General features: G+C 39.0%; 1 protein-coding gene across 8 annotated transcripts in view; it reads left to right on the top strand.

Annotated features, from left to right (window-relative positions):
- The first annotated feature begins 14,603 nt into the window (after nucleotides 1–14,603).
- The window catches only part of PAPOLA (poly(A) polymerase alpha), a 76,725-nt gene continuing 71,607 nt past the window's right edge, over nucleotides 14,604–19,721 (top strand). For 7 of the 8 annotated variants that reach the window (XM_072630294.1, XM_072630292.1, XM_072630298.1 and 4 more), the window contains exon 1: nucleotides 14,604–14,833. In XM_072630294.1, the coding sequence (XP_072486395.1) occupies nucleotides 14,826–14,833 (8 nt within the window). In that variant the 5' untranslated portion in view covers nucleotides 14,604–14,825. Of the gene's footprint in view, nucleotides 14,834–16,572; nucleotides 16,670–19,721 lie in introns of all 8 variants that reach the window. The other variant, XM_072630299.1, reaches the window with a different exon arrangement.

Raw genomic sequence — 19,721 nt, 5'->3', positions numbered from 1 at the left:
TCTCTTTGGGATACAGTCCTAGAAGTGATATATCTAGGTCAAAGGGTATGCACATTTTTGTAGCCCTTTGGGCATAGTTCCAAACCGCTGTCCAGAATGGTTGGATGAGCTCACAACTCCACCAACAATGAATTAGTGTTCCAACTCTCCCACATCCTCTCCAACATTTATCATTTTCCTGTTCTGTCATGTTTGCCAATCTTGTAGGTGTGATGTGGTACCTCAGAGTTGTTTTGATTTGCATCTCTCTAATCAAAAGTGATTTAGAGCATTTTTACATATGATTATAGATATCTTTAATTTCTTCCTCTGAAAATTGCCTGTTCATATCCTTTGACCATTTTTCAATTGGGGAATGACTTGTATTCTTGTACATTTGACTCAATTCTCTACATATTTTTGAAATGAAGCCTTTATCACAGACACTAGTTGAAAAAATTCTTTCCTAGTTTTCTGCTTCCCTCCTAATCTTGGCTGCATTGGCTTTGCTTGTGCAAAAACTTTTCAATTTAATGTAATCAAAATTGTCCATTTTATACTTCATAATGTTTTCTATTTCTTATTTAGTCAAAAATTTCTCTATTCTCCATAAATCTGACAAATACTCTATTCCTTGCTCCACTAATTTGTTCATAGTATCAATCTTTATACCTAGATCATGTACCCATTTGGACTTTATTATTTTGTATAGTGTCAGGCACTGGTCTGTGCCCAGTTCCTGCCACACTGTTATTCAGGTTTTGAATTATTTACATTCTTACATGGAAAGATAATATTTGTAACTCTTGAGACTTTTCTCAGTATTACAGTAGTTGGAAGAATTACATATACATATAGACAGAGGGCACAGGGTGAATTTAATATGAAGGGACAGGGATGGGCGGGGAGGGAGGAAGGGAGAAAAGTTGGAACTCAAAGTTTAAAGAATGAATGTTGAGAATTGTTTCTGCATGCAACTGAGAAATAAGAAATACAGGTAATGGGGTATAGAAATCTATCTTGCCCTACAAGAAAAGAGAGAGGATGGTGATAAGGGAAGGGAGGGGTGTGATAGAAGGGAGGGCAGATTGGAGGAAAGGGTAATCAGAATGCATGGCATTTTGGGGAGGGGAGAGATGGGGAGAAAATTTGGAACTCAAAATTTTGTGGAAGAGAATGTTGAAAACTAAACAAATTAATTAATTAGAAGAAAAAAAGAAGGTAGTCATTACCCCAATAACCTTTTTTGGGGGGTTTGTCAAAGATCAGACTACTATTTTCAATTGCTTCTGTTTCTTGTTTATTTAGTATGCTCCACTGCTCCACTTTCCTGCTTAATAAACAGTACCAATGATTCTAATGAATATTGAGTAATGTCCTTCCCCTTTTACTCATGTCTTCTTACAATTTCCCTTCAGATCATGGAACTTGTTCCTCCAATTGAATTTTGTTATTATTTTGTCTAATTCTAAAAAAAAAAGTATTTCCTCAATATTTTGACTAGTCTGTCCCAAATATGTAAATTGATTTATGCAGTATTGTAATTTATATTCTACTAATGAAGAACAACAGTGATTGACTATACCTACAATTAATTTATCTACTTCTTCCATAAGAGTGTTTGTAGATGTATTGATAAAAATCCTGTATATGTCAAGGTAAAGATTTTATTTATTTTGTAGTTAACTTGAGTGGAATTTTTCTTATCATTTCTTCTGGGTTTTTTTGATAATATATAATGATTTTTGAGAACTTATTTTGTGTCTTGCCACTTTGTTTTAGAAATTAGTCTCTTTGCTGATTCTATGGGATTTTGTAGATATACCCACATTTCTTCTTCAAGTAGAAATAGCTTTGTCTCCTTTGGTGTTGTTTATAGCTTTGATTTTCTTTTCTTGATTCATTGCTATCTTACCTCTAGAAGTTTGTCAAATAAGGGCTGTGCAATTTAAAGACATGCAAACAACTATGAAACAAGAGAGAGCGAGGTAAGTGCAAAAAAAAAGAGGTTCAAGTATAGAGACCTCTGAAATTTTATATGGGAAAGATAAAGTATTTCATGTAAAATGATGGGGTAGTTGAGAGTAAATGGGCTTGAAACCCACTCTGAATCAATTCTGAGACATGGAGACCAGAAAGGTAATGCAGTTATATGCTGAATGTGGCAGAATTTCACAGTTCAGTTTAGCCTCCTCAAGTATAGACTAGAATGCTATCTGTAGTTTTTAGAGGATACTACTGTTACTGGGTAACCTAACTTTTTCTAATTGCCCCAAATATTCTCCATAAGCATAATGTTCAGAATGAGGGAACTGAGAGTCCTGTTGCAATGTGCCCTGGTCAAACCATATCTGATATGTTATGTTTAGATCTAGACACTATGTTTTAGTAATGGGGTATAGAAATGTAGTCAAATGTAGTCAATGTAGTCATTGACAAACTGGAGCAAGTCCAGAATAGAATAATCAGGATATTGAAAGGACTGGAGATCAAAACTTGGTGATGAAGTCTAGTCAGACTAGGTCTCTTCCCCAATAGCAAGGGTTCTTAGTATTTCGTTTGTGTCATGGAACCCTTGGCAGTCTATTGAAGTCTATGGACACCTTCTCAGAATAATGTTTTTAAATGCATAAAACATATAGGAATACAAATGAAACACATGATATTGAAACACAATGATCAAAATATTAAAAAACCAAGTTCACATATTCCAGGTTATAAACCCCTGAGAGGGAAAAAGGGAAAGAGAGTCAGAAATGAAAAGAATGACTGATGAGTTCATAAACACAATTGAACACCAAAGGAAATTTAACAAATACTATATTCTGCCTTATCTAATTTACTCATGGTTCATATATTCAAAGGTATGATGTCTGGGGACTGTTTTCCTTAGATTAGTGCATCTATAAGGACACCAGGTCCTTTTTGTCCTCCAAGTATAAAATAAGGTTAGCACTGACCTTCTCTGGCCTCTGAGATGTGACATGCTTTCCTGTTTCTTAGAAATAGAACTAAGCTGAAACCTAGTGTGGTAATGAAGCAGACTACTATATACCTCTTTATATTCTCTCTCTATGTGTATGTGTATTTTCCTTAAAAATCTAAATTGTACCAGAATACCATACATGAAGCAATTGAATGAACTGAGACTGTTTAGCCTGGAATAGGAAAGACATTTGGATACTATCAATAAAGCACTGCAGGTATATCAAAAGAATGTTGTGTTTCTATTCCTTGAAATTCTGGATTGGACAGCTGGATCTAGCATTACCAACAGAATTTTGGGGAACAAACTCAGCAGCCATAGCATTTGAAATGATCTCCCACAGTGAAGAATATATGTACTGTTAACAATACCAATTTCAGATGGGAAGAGCTCCAATCTTTTGTTTCCTGTATAATCATAGCTCAGACTGACATTATGGAATTTGTAGTTTTTTGCAGCCTTACCAGAGTGAGCCTGAGACTGGCTTGTCTATTCAGTTTTGTTTCTTTACCAATTATAGAAGATTGAGCTGCTTGTCCTGTTTTGTTTCTTTACTCATTCTAGATGAATGACCAGTGATCCTGAGATGAATCTTTCAGCCTGGGAGGCAACCTTGTGAGAGTCAGGAATCTGAGATCCTTGGTTTCTCTACTGGAGCAAGAGGAGTATTCTACCATTCGAGTGTTTATTGGATAATATGACCTTGTATGGCCATTCAGGGTTGCTATCATGGAACTACTTAATATATTGTTTTGCCTCTTAGGTATAAAACTGAATTGATACCAAGGGTGACAGAACAATAGCTTAACATGCTTCCCTGCTGGTCCTTTTGGTGGGGTATGTGTATACCATTGGCGGTTTGTTATGAATAAGCCACTGTAGTTAAATCAATAGAGTGTAGGACTATGTTACTTTTCCTTGAAAATCTAAAGAACTGAGATTGTTTAGCCTGGAGTAGAAAAGATTTGGAGAGCAGGGGAACATAAAAGTTGTCTTCAAGTATTTGAAGAATGTAGAAAGGGGTTTAAATTCCTTTTGCTCAGCTACAGAGGGTACACTAGGAACAATGAACAGAAGTTGCAAAAAGATAAATTTTGGCTTAGTTTTAGGAGAGTAGCAATTTGTCTGTAGTTTCAAGAACGTAGGACAAAGATTGCTGTCTCTATCCTACCTTCTCTAGTCTTGCTAAGTGAAGCTCCAAAATAGTAAGATCCTACTGTTAAAGAACAAATTGTCTTATTTGATTCTTGTGCTTGTATCTCCTTTTTATGACTGTTGTTCAGACCAGTGTCTTTTTGGGGTGGGGTGAAAAGGGGATTTGAAATAAAAATTTTTAGAAATTGGAGGAAATAAAAAAGGATGAATTGTTTTGACCATGTGTGTTCTAGATGTACACATGAGTGCTGGATGCATTTGAGAGAGGGGTGTGAATATGGTATTAGAGACTGAATTCCAAGGACAAGCATCAGGAAAAAAATTTTTCTCTCCAGGGATCCAGGGATTTCCCCAGGTCACAGGAAATTTAATCCTTGCCCCCCCCCCCCCCCATCCATTTCTTGGGTCTTTTCCACCTGGATATACAGGAGTCCTGTGCACCAGGGACAGAACTAAAAATGTATAGCATCTTACTTTTTATGATATTCCCATCATTTTATGAAGAACATTAGTAACATATTTCTTAACAGCCTAAATGCAGAGGTTCTAGAGACTGACTGAAAAGAGCTACATGAGTTATGGTAGAATGAAGTTGGAATTCCCCAGAGAAGCTTGTGTTGGCAAGAAGGCAAACACCATAATCCTGGCATGTCTAGATCCAGGAAAAACTCCACAGAGTCAGAATTAATTGGGGCCAACTCCAGTGTACTTAAAGTAGCAGAATACCCAAAGGGGTAGATGGGAAGCAACATGCTCCGGGCAAATTGAACTACCACCATTACCTTGACCACCATCTCCTCTTAGATTCTGATGCAAACAGTTCAGGACTCTGGACCCAATTGCCTCAGGTCCCCCAAACTGCCAAAGCTGCTTCCAGCCTAGCTCCAACAGCCATTATTGGGGAAAGGAATTAGTTTGGAAAAGGAATGTACCTTCCTGCAATAGTGAGGACCCCAACATACACAGGAGTGCCTGCTGTACAGGTTCTTAGATCTGTTTTTCTAAAAGGAAAGCAACTTATGAGGGGTCAACAATCACTTTAACCAAGCACATATGTCATTCACTTAGTTCAGAGAAAAAGTCAGCACCCTGAACTTCAGAGAAAATAAAAACAGAGATACAAAGATCAGTCAACAGATAGGGCTTCCAGATGCCTGACCATAAGCAATACATACATCACAGATCAACAGACAGGTCCAACTGTCTGACCATATATGCATAGTTACCAGAGAAAGAAGCACCAAAATCTGGATTTTCAAAGTCCAGGGGCTCTTAACAGCAATGCAGTCTCCTGTGGCCAAACAAACACTTCCAAAGAGTAAAACCTCACCTCAGAGTATACATATACTTTTCAGAGCCAGAGGGCATCACAACCTTTGAGAACCAGGGGCTCATTAGAAATTAACACAAGGTGTGGGCCTTCCAACAAAACAAAAATCTCCCCCATCAAACTTCCCTTAACGTGCAGGCCCACTAATGGGTGGGGAAGATCTTTAACTCTCATTAGCATTATACTTCCTCATCACCAGGAGCAACAAATGCTGACCAACTACTACCAATGGACAGATAGGCACAAGTACCCTGGTATTGGCACCCCCCTCCAGACTACCAGTCCTGCTTCTAGCACAGTCATCATCTAGGAGGCAATTTCTGGGGTCAGTTATTGCCACCAATTACCAACCAACTTCTATTCACAGGGCAAGGAAACCCGTCTAAATGAAGGAGCAAGGTACTGTTAGGGAGAGAAAGGAGTCATTATGTATCTGGCAGCTCCAGCTACCACCTAACACCATCTCCCCTCTGTCCCTGATGGAGACAACCCAGGACTCTTGACATCATTGTTTCAAGTCCAATATGAAATAGTTCAACATCAGAATCTGATATGATTTTATCAGTGAAAATGACATTAAAGAAGAGGTTTTACTGTGTGCTTTGCCACTAAACCATCTGACTTGCAACTGAAATCTTCCCCTATTATTAGAATGTGCCCTCTTTGAGAGTAGGAACTATCTTACTTTTCTATTTGTATCCCCTTTTCACACAGTAAGTGCTTAACAAATGCTTCATTCATTTATTCAACCTGTTCAAAGTACTGGCAAATAGCAATCTGGGATTCAATACTCAGGTAGCCTTACAATTCCTACTTTCCTATGTTAAAGTTGACAAGAAGATTGAGAATAATGGTGGTAACAGAGCTTCAAAGAAAGCCTTCCAACTTAAGGATAGATTCAGATAAACTTAGTAATCTTGAGTCTCTATTACCTGAGGAATTTAAAGATTGTTTCAGGAGAAAATCAGCATGGGAGTTGGCATGTTCTCAATAACTGAGTAGGATGTGGGGTATGTTTGAGGAACAATGTACACTATCTACCATAACTCCTTCTTCTTGAGTATAGTCTCAGAAAATGGCTCTTTCAGAAATAAAGGACCTCAGGAAGCACTTCAGAAAGTGCTAATTAATAAAATCATCACTGATGTGTTCCATCATGGATATAGCCTGAGAAGCATGAATTGTCCAAGATGTCTATATTAGAGGTGGAGGATGTCATCTGATGATGTGAAATGAGGAGGAGGGAAGAAGGGGCACTTTTCCGTGAATGGCCTCAACTTTTTCAGTGAAATATGAGGCAACGATCTCAGCTCAGAGGGTAGGTGAGTGGGTGATGTGGAAGATTTGAAAGGGGATAAAAAGATTTAGACAAACTGCTATGGTGAACGGGATAATAAATCTATTAGGGAGGTATAAAAGGATTGTCTTGCTACAGCTAATGTCTAGCTGAAATTTGTAGGGGACCTAGTCAACAAATTTTCATAATTTTTTTTTCCCCACTTAATAGTGTTTTATTTTTTCTAATTATATGTAAAAATAGTTATCAACATTCACTTTTATAAGATTTTGAATTCCAAATTTTTTCTCCCTCCTTCCCCTCCTCCCTCTCTCTTTCCCCAAGATGGCAAGCAATCTGATATAGGCTACACGTATAGAATCGTATTCAACGCATTTCCACACTACTCATGTTGTGAAAGAAAAATCAGAGTAAAATGGGAAAACCATGAGAAAGAAAAAAAAGGAAAAATATGATGCTTCCAATCTGTATTCAGATTTCATAATTCTTTCTTTGGAGGTAGATAGCATTTTCCATCATGAGTCTTGAAATTGTCTTAGATCATTGTATTATTGCGCAGCTAGGTGGTACAGTGGATAGAGCACCAGTACAGGAGTCAGGAGGACCTGAGTTCAAATCTCACCTCAGACACTTGACACTCACTACCTGTGTAACCTTGGGCAAGTCACTTAACCCCAATTGCTGCCTCATACTGGGTCATCTCCAGTCATCTTGATGAATATCTAGTCACTGGATTCATATGGCTCTGGAGGAGAAGTGAGGCTGGTGACCTGCACAGCCCTCCCTCACTCAAAACAAAGTCAAGTGCAAGTCATGTCATTATTTCTCTGATGGCATGATCTTCGTTGGCAATGAAGGCCAAACACACAGATCATTGTATTGCTGAGAAGAACTAAGTCTATCAAAGCTGGTCATTGCACAATGTTGCTATTACTGTGCATAATATTCTCCTGGTTCCACTTACTTCATTCAGCATCAGGTTACATAAGTCTTTCTAGGTTTTTCAGAAATCTGCCTTCTCATCATTTCTTACAGCACAATAGTATTCTGTTACATTCACATGCCAGAATTTGTTCAGCCATTCTCTGATTGCTGGACATCCCCTTAGTTTCCAATTCTTTGCCACCATGAAAAGAGCTGCTATAAATATTTTTTGTACGTGTGGATCCTTTCCCCTTTTTTATGATCTCTTTGGGATACAGACCTAGTAGTGGTATTGCTGGATCAAAGGGTATGCAGTTTTATAGCTCTTTGAGCATAGTTCCAAATTGCTTTCCAGAATGATTGGATCAGTTCATAACTCCACCAACAATGCTTTAGTGTTCCAATTTTCCAACATTTTCTCCAACATTTATCATTTTCCTTTTCTGTCATATTAGCTAATCTGATAGGTGTGAGGAAGTGATGATTTTTCTCTAGTTTTGTTAAGCAACATATGAATAGGATTGAAGGCAGCAGATGTTAGGAGCTTCATGGGTGAGATTGTCAATAGTAGAAGGGAGCAAAAGATCTGAGAGAAGAGGATAGAGTAGAATTGAACTGGCTCATCACCAAGGGGTCAAGATAGGGAAGATGGCTTCAGAAAGTGAGAGGCAGAGAGACTGGAGGTCACAGTGGACATGAAGGACAGGGGTAGGAGTTGTAAATTAGCAAAAAGGTCAGCTAAAGAAATTTCAGAGTTCACGAATATGGAAGTGGGAACTTTTGTGGGTGATAGCAAGATAAAGAGTATGACCATCTTTGTGTATAACTGAAGTGAAGTAGAGGATTAGGTCATGGATAATGAGTAAGTTGGGCAACTGTGAGGTTAGGGATTGGAGAGAATAGCAACATGTATGTTAAAGTTCCCTAATATGAGGGTAGGAATTGAGGAAGAGGGAAAGACTGCGAGCCAGGCAACTGAGTTAATTGGGGAAGGAAGGAAAGTGTCTGGGAAATCTTTCCAGGACTTCTTAAACTTTTTCCACTCACAACACCTTTTCTTGTTTCAGTTTTGTGTGGCCTGAGGACATGTGCCTTTATTCCAAAGTAAGATGGGGTACATGGGAAGTTAGCAGATTCCCCATCAATGGAAGTGTTTAAACACATCCTGGATCACTACTCAGATCAAGCACTACCTAATACTTTACCACCTATTAGGTCTTTCCCAGTTCTTCCAGCTGCTGGCGTCTTTCTCTTTGAGGTTACCTTGCATTTGATTTGTATGTGTCTGTATACATCTGTATACCTTTTGTTTCATTGTTTTTTTGTTTAGAGGGGTATAGAATTGAACCTAAAAGATGATTCCCTCTACTCCACAAGACAGAAGGAAAGAGCAAAAGGCTTCTCAGAAGGGGATGAGGTCAGAAAGACAAATATGACTACTGATGAGGTACCGAGGGGTCTAGGGAGCTCATGGCTATAGCTATGGCAGAGGAATGCCAACTGCAATAGGGATAGAGGCAAAAGATGCTGTCACTTAGCCAAACCCACAGCTTCCTCTAGCAAACTATTCAACTATTATGTACCATAGGCTAGATCAGAGCTCCAGAGCAAGACTAACTTCTACTGCTGCCACCAATATGTGGATGAGGGAAAGGGCTAAACCAAGTTCAGGCTACCCAGAATGAAGTAGGAGAGAATGCAGCTGCCTGTTTCCTAAGAATAATGATTGTCCCATCTTCCCTTCTTATCCTTGCTTTCCCTCTGAGTTAGGTGGGGCCAACACTACTCTTGCCTGATGCTATTAGAGCCTCTAGCACTGCCCACTCCACTGTTTACTGCTGCTGGGATCTTCTTGCTGTTTACTTTACCCCCATTGATGGAGCTTAGCACTACCCTCCTTGTTCAGTGGTCACAGTACAGACCAGACCCCCTGTGCCAACTAAATAGGAAGGAACATTTTTCACATGAGATGGTGCTCCTTACATATATGTATTCATATATACTTTGGCAAGTGTATCAAAGTCAATAGTTATGATCTTTCCTATTCCCTGACTCAAAACCTCTTCAAGTCTTCCTTCGCCCTGTTCATTTTCTCCCATTCTCTGCCACTTCTTTGAGAGCTTGCCTATCTTTCTGTCTTTCTCTGAATGGGTTTCTTATAGCAATTTACAAACATGCTTAAGTCTTCCCTTGAATATGCCATATCCTCAAACTATGAAGTTGTATCTATCCTCTTTCACTGATAAAGTCTTGAAAAAGAATAGTCTACACTCATTGCCTCATGACCCACTTGCTCCTCAAACTCTTACAAGCTAGCTTCCATTCTTCCTGCCACTCTGCTGAAACTATTTTCTTAAAGGATACCAAAAATTTCTTTGTTGTTAAATCTGATGGACTTTTTTAGTCTACATTCTCCTTGATCTGACTTCAAATTTTCACACTGCTGACTAGCCCATCCTTCTGGATATTCCCTCCTCCTTTTGGCATTGGTGGTTCTGTTCTTTCCTGGTCTTCTTCTTACCTGTCTGACCACTCATCAGTCTCTATTTCTGGTTCATCCTCTCTTTCCTTTTCACTGAGCATGGACATCCTCTAATGTTCTATTTTAGGCTCTCTTCGTAGTCTATGAGATCTCATCTACTCCCATTGATTACTTTTGTGTAGATGACTCCCTATTTCTCTCTCTCTTTTTCTCTCTTTCTCTCTGTTTTCCTCTCCCTCCCCTCCCTTTCTCTCTCTCTCTATATATGTATCTATATATATATACACATATATATATTAGTAACACATATCTATACAATATCTTATATTTACATGCATACAGTTATCCCTTCCATATCATGAGGTTAGGAGCATGGTGGCCTGTGATCTGTAAAATCCCTGAGAAAAATCTACATGAAATTTTTTGGCCCTCCCTTTGTACCAAAAAAGTCTGAATTTTTTCTTTTTCTTTTATGGGGTGCTTACAGTATTTTATTGTAAAATTGGGGTTAAGTATTTGGTCATAGCTTCTTTGTTGTCTGGTAACCTTTGCATGTTGTCTGCAGCTTCCGCAAAACTCCCCCAAAATTCCCATTTAATTTTGTATGTAGATCTGTGATAATTGAAACCATGAGGGGAAAGTCACAATGTGAAAGGGATAAGCCTACATATATCTGTTGTTATTAGGTCATGTCCAACTCTTCATGACCACTTAGACTATACTGTCCATGGGGTTTTCTTGGCAATGATACTAGAGTGGTTTGCCATTTCCTTCTTCAGTGGATTAAAGCAAGCAGAAGTTAAATGATTTGTCTAAGATCATACAGCTAGTAAGTGTTCAATGTCAAATTTGAATTCAGGTCTTCCTAACTCCAGACCCAACCCTTTATCCACTGAGCCACTTAGCTGCCTCCTATATCTACAGAAAAGAGTATATGTGTGTCTGTCTGTCTATCTATCTATCTATATATCTATCTAGCTACCACAACTGTATCACTTAAACTTGAATTTTGCATCATAATTGTGTGCTGGACATGTCCATTTGAGTCATGTCAGAATCTTAAATTCATCATTTTCAAAATGGAACTCATTCTTCTTCTCCCCTCCCTATATTCATCCCTTTTCTAAACCCTTCTACTTCTGTTAAGGGCACCATCCTCTTCATACTTACCCACCTTTGCTATTGGGAATCATCTGTTGATTATTCCCTGTCCCTCAGTCCCATATCCAAACAATTGCAAACTTTGGATAATTCTACTCCACTAACATCTTTCCTATCTTCTCTCCATTTACATGATCACTCCCTTGTTCAGACATTTCCCAGCAGTCACCTACTCTGATTTACTTATTCACCTAAATTAACTTTCTGAATCCAATGTATTCCCTTTCTAATCCATTCTTGGAATAGCTACTAAAATAACCTTCCCAAGGCAAAGTCACTCTTCTGTTTAATTTTCTTTTAATAGCTCCAAATTGCCTTGAGGGTGGGTGTGAAATATACATTCTAATCCTAACATTTAGGCCCTTACCCTATCTGGCTCTAGCTTACCTTTCTAAATTTGCCTTATTTCACATTATTTCCTTTTGCCCAATGTACATTCCAGTCATCCTAGATTCTCTGCTGTTCTCCAGATTCAACAGTCCAGCTCTCATCTGCATGAGTTTGGGTAGTGAGTGAATCTGATCTCTGCCTGAAATGCATTCCCTCCTCCACCCAAACTTTCAGACTCCTCACCATCCCTCTAAGCTCACTTCAGATATTAAATGCTTTAGGCACTTCCACTTTCCTCTACTTGGTATTCTTGAATAATCTTTCTTTTGCTTCTAGCTGTTATTATGCTAATCAGTATATGTATACTATCCATCCCCAAGCCTTTAATCTCATTGGAGATTAAAGATCTTCCCCACTCATTAATGGGCCTGCCCATTAAGGGAAGTTCAATTAGAGGAGCCCCACACCTTTTGTTAATTTTCTAATGAGGCACTGGTTCTCAAGGGTTGTGAAAGTGTACATATATACTCTGAGGTGAGGTTTTACTTCGGGGCTTATTCATTGGAAGTGTTTGTTTGGCCAGAGGAGACTCTGTGTAGCCATTAAGGAGCCCCCTGGTTTTGAAAACCCAGATGTTGGCGCTTCTCTCTCTAGTAACTACGTATGTATAGCCAGATAGTTATCTGTCTGTTGGTTTGTAATATATGCATTCTTGCTGTCAGGTAGCTTGAAGCCCTGTCTGTTGATGTTTATTTCTCTGGTCAGGGTGCTGAGTTTTTCCCCTGAACTAAGTGAAAGTGTATGCTTGATTAAAGTGATTGTTGACCCCTCAAAAGTTGCTTTCCTTTTAGAAATGCAGTTCTAAGAACCTGTGATAGCAGGCTTTCCTGTGTATGTCGAGGTACTTGCTTTTACAAGGCTCAGTAGAATATAAACTCAATGGAGGAACTTGTCTTTTTACATCCAGGGTTTATGACAGTGCCTTTGATGCACTAGTTGCTTAATAAATGTTTGTTAAATTGAATTCCCACATGGAAAATGAATCATTTTTTTTTCTTTTCCCAGAAGACAACTAGTAGCAGTGAATATTAGTTGCAGAGAGACAGATTTTGGATTGCTGTAAGGGAAAACTTCCTAACAGAATTGTCCAAAAGGAGAATGTTCTAATTCAGGAGCTAAACTCTTGTAAGATGAAGCCTTTTATCAGCAGGCTGGATAACCATTTAATCAAGAATGATGTGCAAGGGATGACTTCTAAGGTCCCTTCCAGTACTGAGAGTCCACAATTCATTTTTACAGTAACTCATAGGATCATAATTTTAGAGTTGAATGTCACTTTAGAGTTCATTCAATTCAATAGCCTATTATATGAATGAGGAAACTGAGGCTTATTGAGATTAAATGAGCCCAAGGGCACAAAGCTACTAAGTGGAAAAGCTAGGTTTCACATTTAAATAGTGTGACTTGAAATACAGTGCTCTATTATATAGTCACAGAAAGTGACACTTCAAGAATAAGCATAAAATTGTAGGGCAATCAACTTGGTGGTACAAATTTTTTTTTCTTTTCCAATTTAAGCTGCTGTGCATAACATCAAATTGAGGTCTTCAAACAACCTTATGGGGTCATGGCAGCTGTCTTGTAGTATTTGATGAGTTGTTATGTGGAAGAGGGATTAGACCTCTTCTGCTTGATACCAGGAAAAATAAGCAGAATTTACATGAAAGTAAATTCCAGTGTAATAAATAAAAATTGTGTTGTGCAGTGGAAGAGAACTGGCCAGAGAGTCAGGAAATAGGCTCTAGTCTCAAGTTGGTTACTAACTAGTTTCATTGACCTAATTTTCCTCTTTAGTAAAGTAACAGGATTGGATTAGATGATCTGGAAACTACTATTCCAGCCCTGACAATGTGATTCTGAGCTACTCAAAAGTGGAATGGGTTGCTTTGGGGTTATTGAATTTCTCCTCACTAGAGGTCTTCAGGAGAGGCAGGGTATAGCACTAGGGAGATGAAAGAATATGGTTGGAATTATTTTAATTATTAATTTGAATTACACTGCATTTTGTTGGGGGAAGAGGAATGAAGGACATTTTAGGAAGGCCACTGACTAGTTGTGAAAGTGTCCAAAAGAGAATAACCAGGATGGTGAAGGTCCTCAGGCTAAAGGAAGCTTGGTTGAAGGAAATGAAGCGTTTAACTCACAAAAAATTTTTTTGGGGGAGGGGGAGTGGGGATTAGGGGAACAAGATAGTGGCCTTCAAGTATCTTAGGGGCTATGTTGAGGAAGTCGGCTAAGGCCGGTTCTTCCAGCAATCCTTCTCCTTACAGTTGAAAATGAACCAGTGTGTTCTGCTTTCAGAGAAATAAATTTAGGTTCCCTATAAGGAAAAACTTCCATGAAAAATTATGGTTAGTCCAAAAGTGGGCTGCCTCTGTGGGTGGGGAGCTTCCCCACCTTCACGCAGAGCTGGGAAGGCTGGAGGGGGTCTTTGGAATACGTACGGATGGCCTGGCCCGTGAGATTCCATAAAATCAGATGATTTAATAAAGAGACGACGAACACAAAACAACCGCGAGCAAACCGCGGAGCGACGCCGGTCAACGCAGCGCCAGGGCCCGGGTCCTGACCAAGCCCGACTCAGTCTCCCCATGCGGGGCAGCGGGCGTTTCACTCAGGTCCGGACATGGCAGATACAACCTCTTTGACCTGCCTCCCGCCTTTTGCTAAGCCAGCTATCCAAATGCTTCCGTCCTGCCCAGTGAGGAGGTTGGCGTCCGAAAATCGAGGTTCCATCGTCCCCTAGGTAAGGAAACAGAACCGGAAGTTGGCGTGGAGAGACTATTGGGGGCGGGGGAAAAAGAGAGGGAGAGCCCTTGGTTTACGAGGAGTAAAAACTACCATTCCCGTGAGGCAATGCGGCCCCCAGGGGTGGCTGGTACGCAGGCGCCCGCAAGGCGTACGTGGGGGCGTGAGTGGTTCTAGAACGTTGCTGTGGTAGCGCTCGGGCGCCATGTTAGGACGAAGGGGAAGAAGGAGAAGCGCTTAAAGCGGCGGGCGCGGGCGCGGGAGTGGGGTTGGAGCCAGGGCTGAGGCGACCCCCCTCAGCAGATCATGCCCAGGGTGCCTGTGGCGGCGGCTGCGGGGGGGAAGTGACTGGGCGGTGCCGGCGCGAGGGACGATGCCGTTGTAAGTCATTTCGATTCTGTTTTTCAACCTCAACCCCCCACCTCCTCCTCACACACACGCTACAGGCCCTAAGGGGCCTAAGAGGGAAAAGGAAGGAGAGGCCGACTTCTGGGAGGGAGATTTGCAAAGAGCCATGCACCCCTCTTGTTCCCTTCCTCTTCCTAACACCCCGCCTCCCCCAAACTCCTTCCTGGCTGGGTCAGGGGAGCAATTGGGCTGGGGGCCTTCCCCTTCCGGGAGGAGAGGGAGGAACCTGTTTCCCCACTTCCCCTTTGTCCTCCCCCCAACCCCCAACCTCTCAAGTTATGAGCCTGGAAGGAAATTGTTCACAAATGAACCGGGGGTCCTTATTGTACCCCCTCGGAGCCCCAGGCTTTCACTTCTTAACCTTATTTTATCGCTTGACTAGAGATGGCACCCTCCCCCCCAATCTCTTCTGTTCAGCAGTGACCAGCACTCAGATTCCTCCCTTTTTCATTCCACCTTTTCTTGAGCAAGAATTTAAAGCTAATCATGGGGATCCAAGCTTCAGTGTTTTGTGTCTCCCCCATCACCCCCAAACACTTTTTTTGACCCCGGAGTTTCCCTGTGATTCTTCCGGTACTTACTCATCTGCAATGAAGGGGGCTGTCCCTTCTGAAAGAGAAGGCGCAAAGCTTATTTGAAGCTTGTTATTTACCCGTGAATAAGGAAATGAGGGGCTGGGGGTGGGGGTAACTAAAGGTGTAGGCCATGGGCTCTTATTTCTTCACTTCACTTTTCTAGCTTGGGGTGAGGGTGGGATTCCCGACATCTTTCTGTTAGGACACTGGGACTGCCAAATACTTTAGGACCCATCCCTTTAAGGCCTGTATTCTCTATTTCCACTTCGAAGAATGTTTGTTTTTAATGATCTTTTTGAAGAATAAAATATAAAAGAACAGTTATGTTTTATTTGCTGTACTTAAAACCTGATTGAAGCCTTAATAATGAAATTCTATTTCTTAATTTTTTGAAGATTGTTGTATAAGAGGATTACTTTAATTTCAGATCAAATATTTCAAGACTCCACTGCATCAAATTTTATCCCCACATTTTTCTTTTTAATAAGAAAGTAGGAATTCTTTGTTGCTAGTGCACCTAGTGGTTGTGTACTGCATTTATATTATGCTGTGTTCATCATGTACAGTTTTGAGGCCATGAATTTGTCAGATTATTTAATAACAGCAGCAATCCCTTGTGTAACACTTTACAGTCTAGAAAGCAGCTCATTTAAAAGGGTAAATGGTTTTGTTAGACCTGATGAAAGGTGTCTATAATTTGTATTGTAATTGTAAAGGTATTTATAAAATTTTAGAATTTATAGATGTTCTATAATCTGAAAATTAGCTTCTTAATAGAATGATATGAAACAATTTTGCACAAGATTTTTATTTTCATCAGTGATCAAAAGGAACCCAAAATGTTTGAAATGGTGTGCCTTTATATATGGTTTCATTGGATTAGTTGTGTTAGAGGATTGGTTCACCCCATTAATATTAGACTTTTTAATTGATAGGAGATACATTCATTTAAGAGTAATAGTTTTAAATAATTGTAGTAATTGTGCTTTGAATTTCTTTAAAAACTAAAAATCTTACACTTTTATAACTTGACGTAGTGGAAAGAGCAACAGGACTTGATGGGGCCCCAGATTATGTCTCTAGAAGCTTCCCACTGTCTAGGCCCCTGTCCTGTGAGAAAATTTTCTCTTGTTGCAGAACACATTCTCTTATCAGAACAGAGGGGTGCCTGGCCCAAGGAGTCTTCTCCCACCAGATCCGCAGTCCATGCCACTGACAACTCCCTCAGTGTCTGGTATACTCCCTACACTTTCCCATCCATAGCTCCCAAAGACACCTGGACCCTTAGATTACCTAATCAGTATCCCTGGCATTCGTTTCCCATGCTCCTTTGCCACATGTCTCTGGCACAATAGGACCCTTGCCCACTAAGTATTACAGTAAACTCTTTGCTACTTGATTAAGAGAAGGCTTATGTATGTGAATTCATTCCAGGCAACTCTGCCTTGGCATTCTGAAAACCTTGTCAGACTGGCGTTCAGGAGACTTCTATTGAGTCCAGGATGTGCTTCTACTACTACTAATGATAATCTTCTAATCCTGTTGCTTCCTCTGTAAAACAAAATGTTTGTACTACATAATCACCAAGATTCCTTCTGGCTCTCTGATTGTGTGGTTTCATTTGGTTTTACAATATTTGGTCAGGAAACTAATTTACTGTCACAGAATCTGAATTGAGAGAGACCTCTGAAAATGCCTATTCCAAACCAGTTTCTGATCATAACTCTTTTCTAGAGTCTACTTGATGAGTAGTCCTTTGCTTTAAAGACTTTTAGGGAGAGAACTCACTACCTTCTGAGGCAGCACATCTACTTTTGGATAGCTTCTTACTACCAGTTTTTAGGAAAATTTTCAAACCTAAAGTTGCCTCTTTGCAACTGCTTCTAGTTAATGTACTCAAATGCAACTATGATGTCTTTGGGATAATTGAACACCTTCATTTGATTCATCCAGTCCTGTGGAATGATTTGAAGGCTCTTTAATCATCCTTGTTGCCCTCTGGACAAGAGCTTAGCAAATTCTTTCCTAAAATGGGAAACCCAGAAGTGAACATAGTACTCCTGATGTACATACATACATACATACATACATAATTTAAAATTTTAATTTACAGACTTTGAAATCTATGAATCTAAAGGTTAAAGCATCCTGTGTGGAACATACACAGAAATCCGTATCTCCTGTCCATTGAACATTGAAATGCTTTTTACATGAACAATTTATATAGGTTGACTGGAGTCAGTAGAGTACTGAGTTCTGATCTTGACTCTAGCACTTTATAGCTCTGTGACTGTAGTTAGAGAATTCATTTACTTTTTCTGAGCCTTAGCTTCCTCATTTGTAAAATGAACAGATATTTGAGGCACAAATAACCCCGTAACTAAAATAGGGCTATCATTAGTTCAACAAAAATTTATTAAATGCCTACAGTGTGCCAGGTATTGAGGATTCCTAGACATAAAAGTATGATTTTTAAAAAATTCCCTTTAAAAACTACTTATATGGGAAAAAGCCTAGAACTGGTCTTTTTCCTAACTAATTGCTTTTTTGAACTTTGGGGGTCAGATCATTGTTAACTTTTGTAGTCTTCTTTTTTTATACACTCAATTGTCATTTGAGTGACCTTGAGTGCTAAATTCATTTGAACTTTTTGTATGCACACATTCAGTTATGATTTAGGCAGGCTATTTTTTTTTCCTTTTGGGGGATGGAGAGGATAATTCCAGGATTAATTGAAGTTTTAAATTAGCTACCGCAGTGTGTGAGTATAGTATTGTCTAATATTGTGAATTTATACATTTCACGTGGATTTTTCAATACTTTTATGGTATAATTTTGTGTATTTGGGGTGGGAGGAGTGGGAAGATAAAGTTTAAAGCAAAAAAGTATAATTTTTTATATTAATTTTTTCGTTCTTTTTCGGTTGACCTCTCAAGGGTCCACTTGTTTCTAAAAACATTGTAATTTTCTCAGTAAATTTTGATTATCTAAAAATAGTATTCTTTTCTTCAGAAATGGTCTACTTTAAATGGATTGATTACGATATATTTATGTAATGCTTTATTATATATTGAATATATTATATATTATGTTATAAAATGCTTTAAAATTTGACAAGCCTTTTTCTTAACCTTTGGTAGAACAAGTATTATCTTTATTTTATGGGTGAGGAAACTAAGGCTCTAATAATGTCAGTGACTTTTCCATGATACCATAGCTTGTAAGAGTCTTGACAGAGATCAAAACTTAGGTCTCTTGATTCCAAGTCCAGCACTACCACATTCAGTTAAAATTTACTTCAATTATTTTCAGACAATTTTGTAAATAAATTATAAATTTAAAGCTTTTGCTTTAAATTTACTGCAAATTTATAGCACCTTAGTGACCTAGAATCCAGAACCACAGTCCATCTGAATGAATAACTCATTGATTATCTCCTCTAAATAATATGCTCTATATTCTGATGATTTTTATGATATTCTGCATTAGATAAAAGGTAGCAGTGGGTACAGTGCTGAGCCTAGAGTTAGGAAGACCTGAGGTTAAATCTAGCCTCAGACACTTGGTAGTTTGGGCAAGTTAATTAACCTCAGTTAGCCTCAGTTTCCTCAAATGTAAAATGGGGATAATAGCCCCTAGTTCACAGGGCTTTTGTGAGATTCAAATGAGATATTTTTAAAGCTCTTAACACAGTTTGTGGCACATATAGGTGCTAAATAAATGCTAACTATTATTATTACTATTAACTTCTTGAATCAGGGGTCCTTTTTTTACACTTAAGTTAAAATGCGACCAAAGATGAAGTTAGTCCATTTGAGTAAGGCAAATGAACCAGCTGATCCATATAATGTGCTCTGAAAAATCCTGAGATTCCTAAGATCTTCAGATATAAGTGTATTCAGTTGAATTAATCATGTTTGTTCTAGCCCTAGAGATGTCTTATCTGTTTTCTGTTCATGTTCTTTGGAATGACTAAATTCTATAAAACAGAATAACTTTATTAAGAATATGGAGATTTATTGTGACTTTTGGTAGAAATGTATTTCTTGTCTCTTTTTTCCATGAAAATTGTTAAAAATAATGCATAAAAATTGAAATGTTTTGAAGAACAAATATTTTGGGGGATCTTGGGGTTTTTTTTGCCTGCCATGCTGTACGTGTCTTCCAAATTTACTCTTTAAGTAAGCTAAGTAAGCTCCTACATGCAATTGCCATAGCTGTAATGGTACTTTTAAAATTTTGATAAGTAGTACAAGAATAAACTGGATATTTATATTCATTTATGT

Source organism: Notamacropus eugenii, chromosome 1 (assembly GCF_028372415.1).
Source record: "Notamacropus eugenii isolate mMacEug1 chromosome 1, mMacEug1.pri_v2, whole genome shotgun sequence".
Lineage (NCBI taxonomy): Eukaryota > Metazoa > Chordata > Mammalia > Diprotodontia > Macropodidae > Notamacropus > Notamacropus eugenii.
The sequence above is the reverse complement of the archived record's forward strand: the minus strand, read 5'-3'. Positions and strand labels throughout refer to the sequence as shown.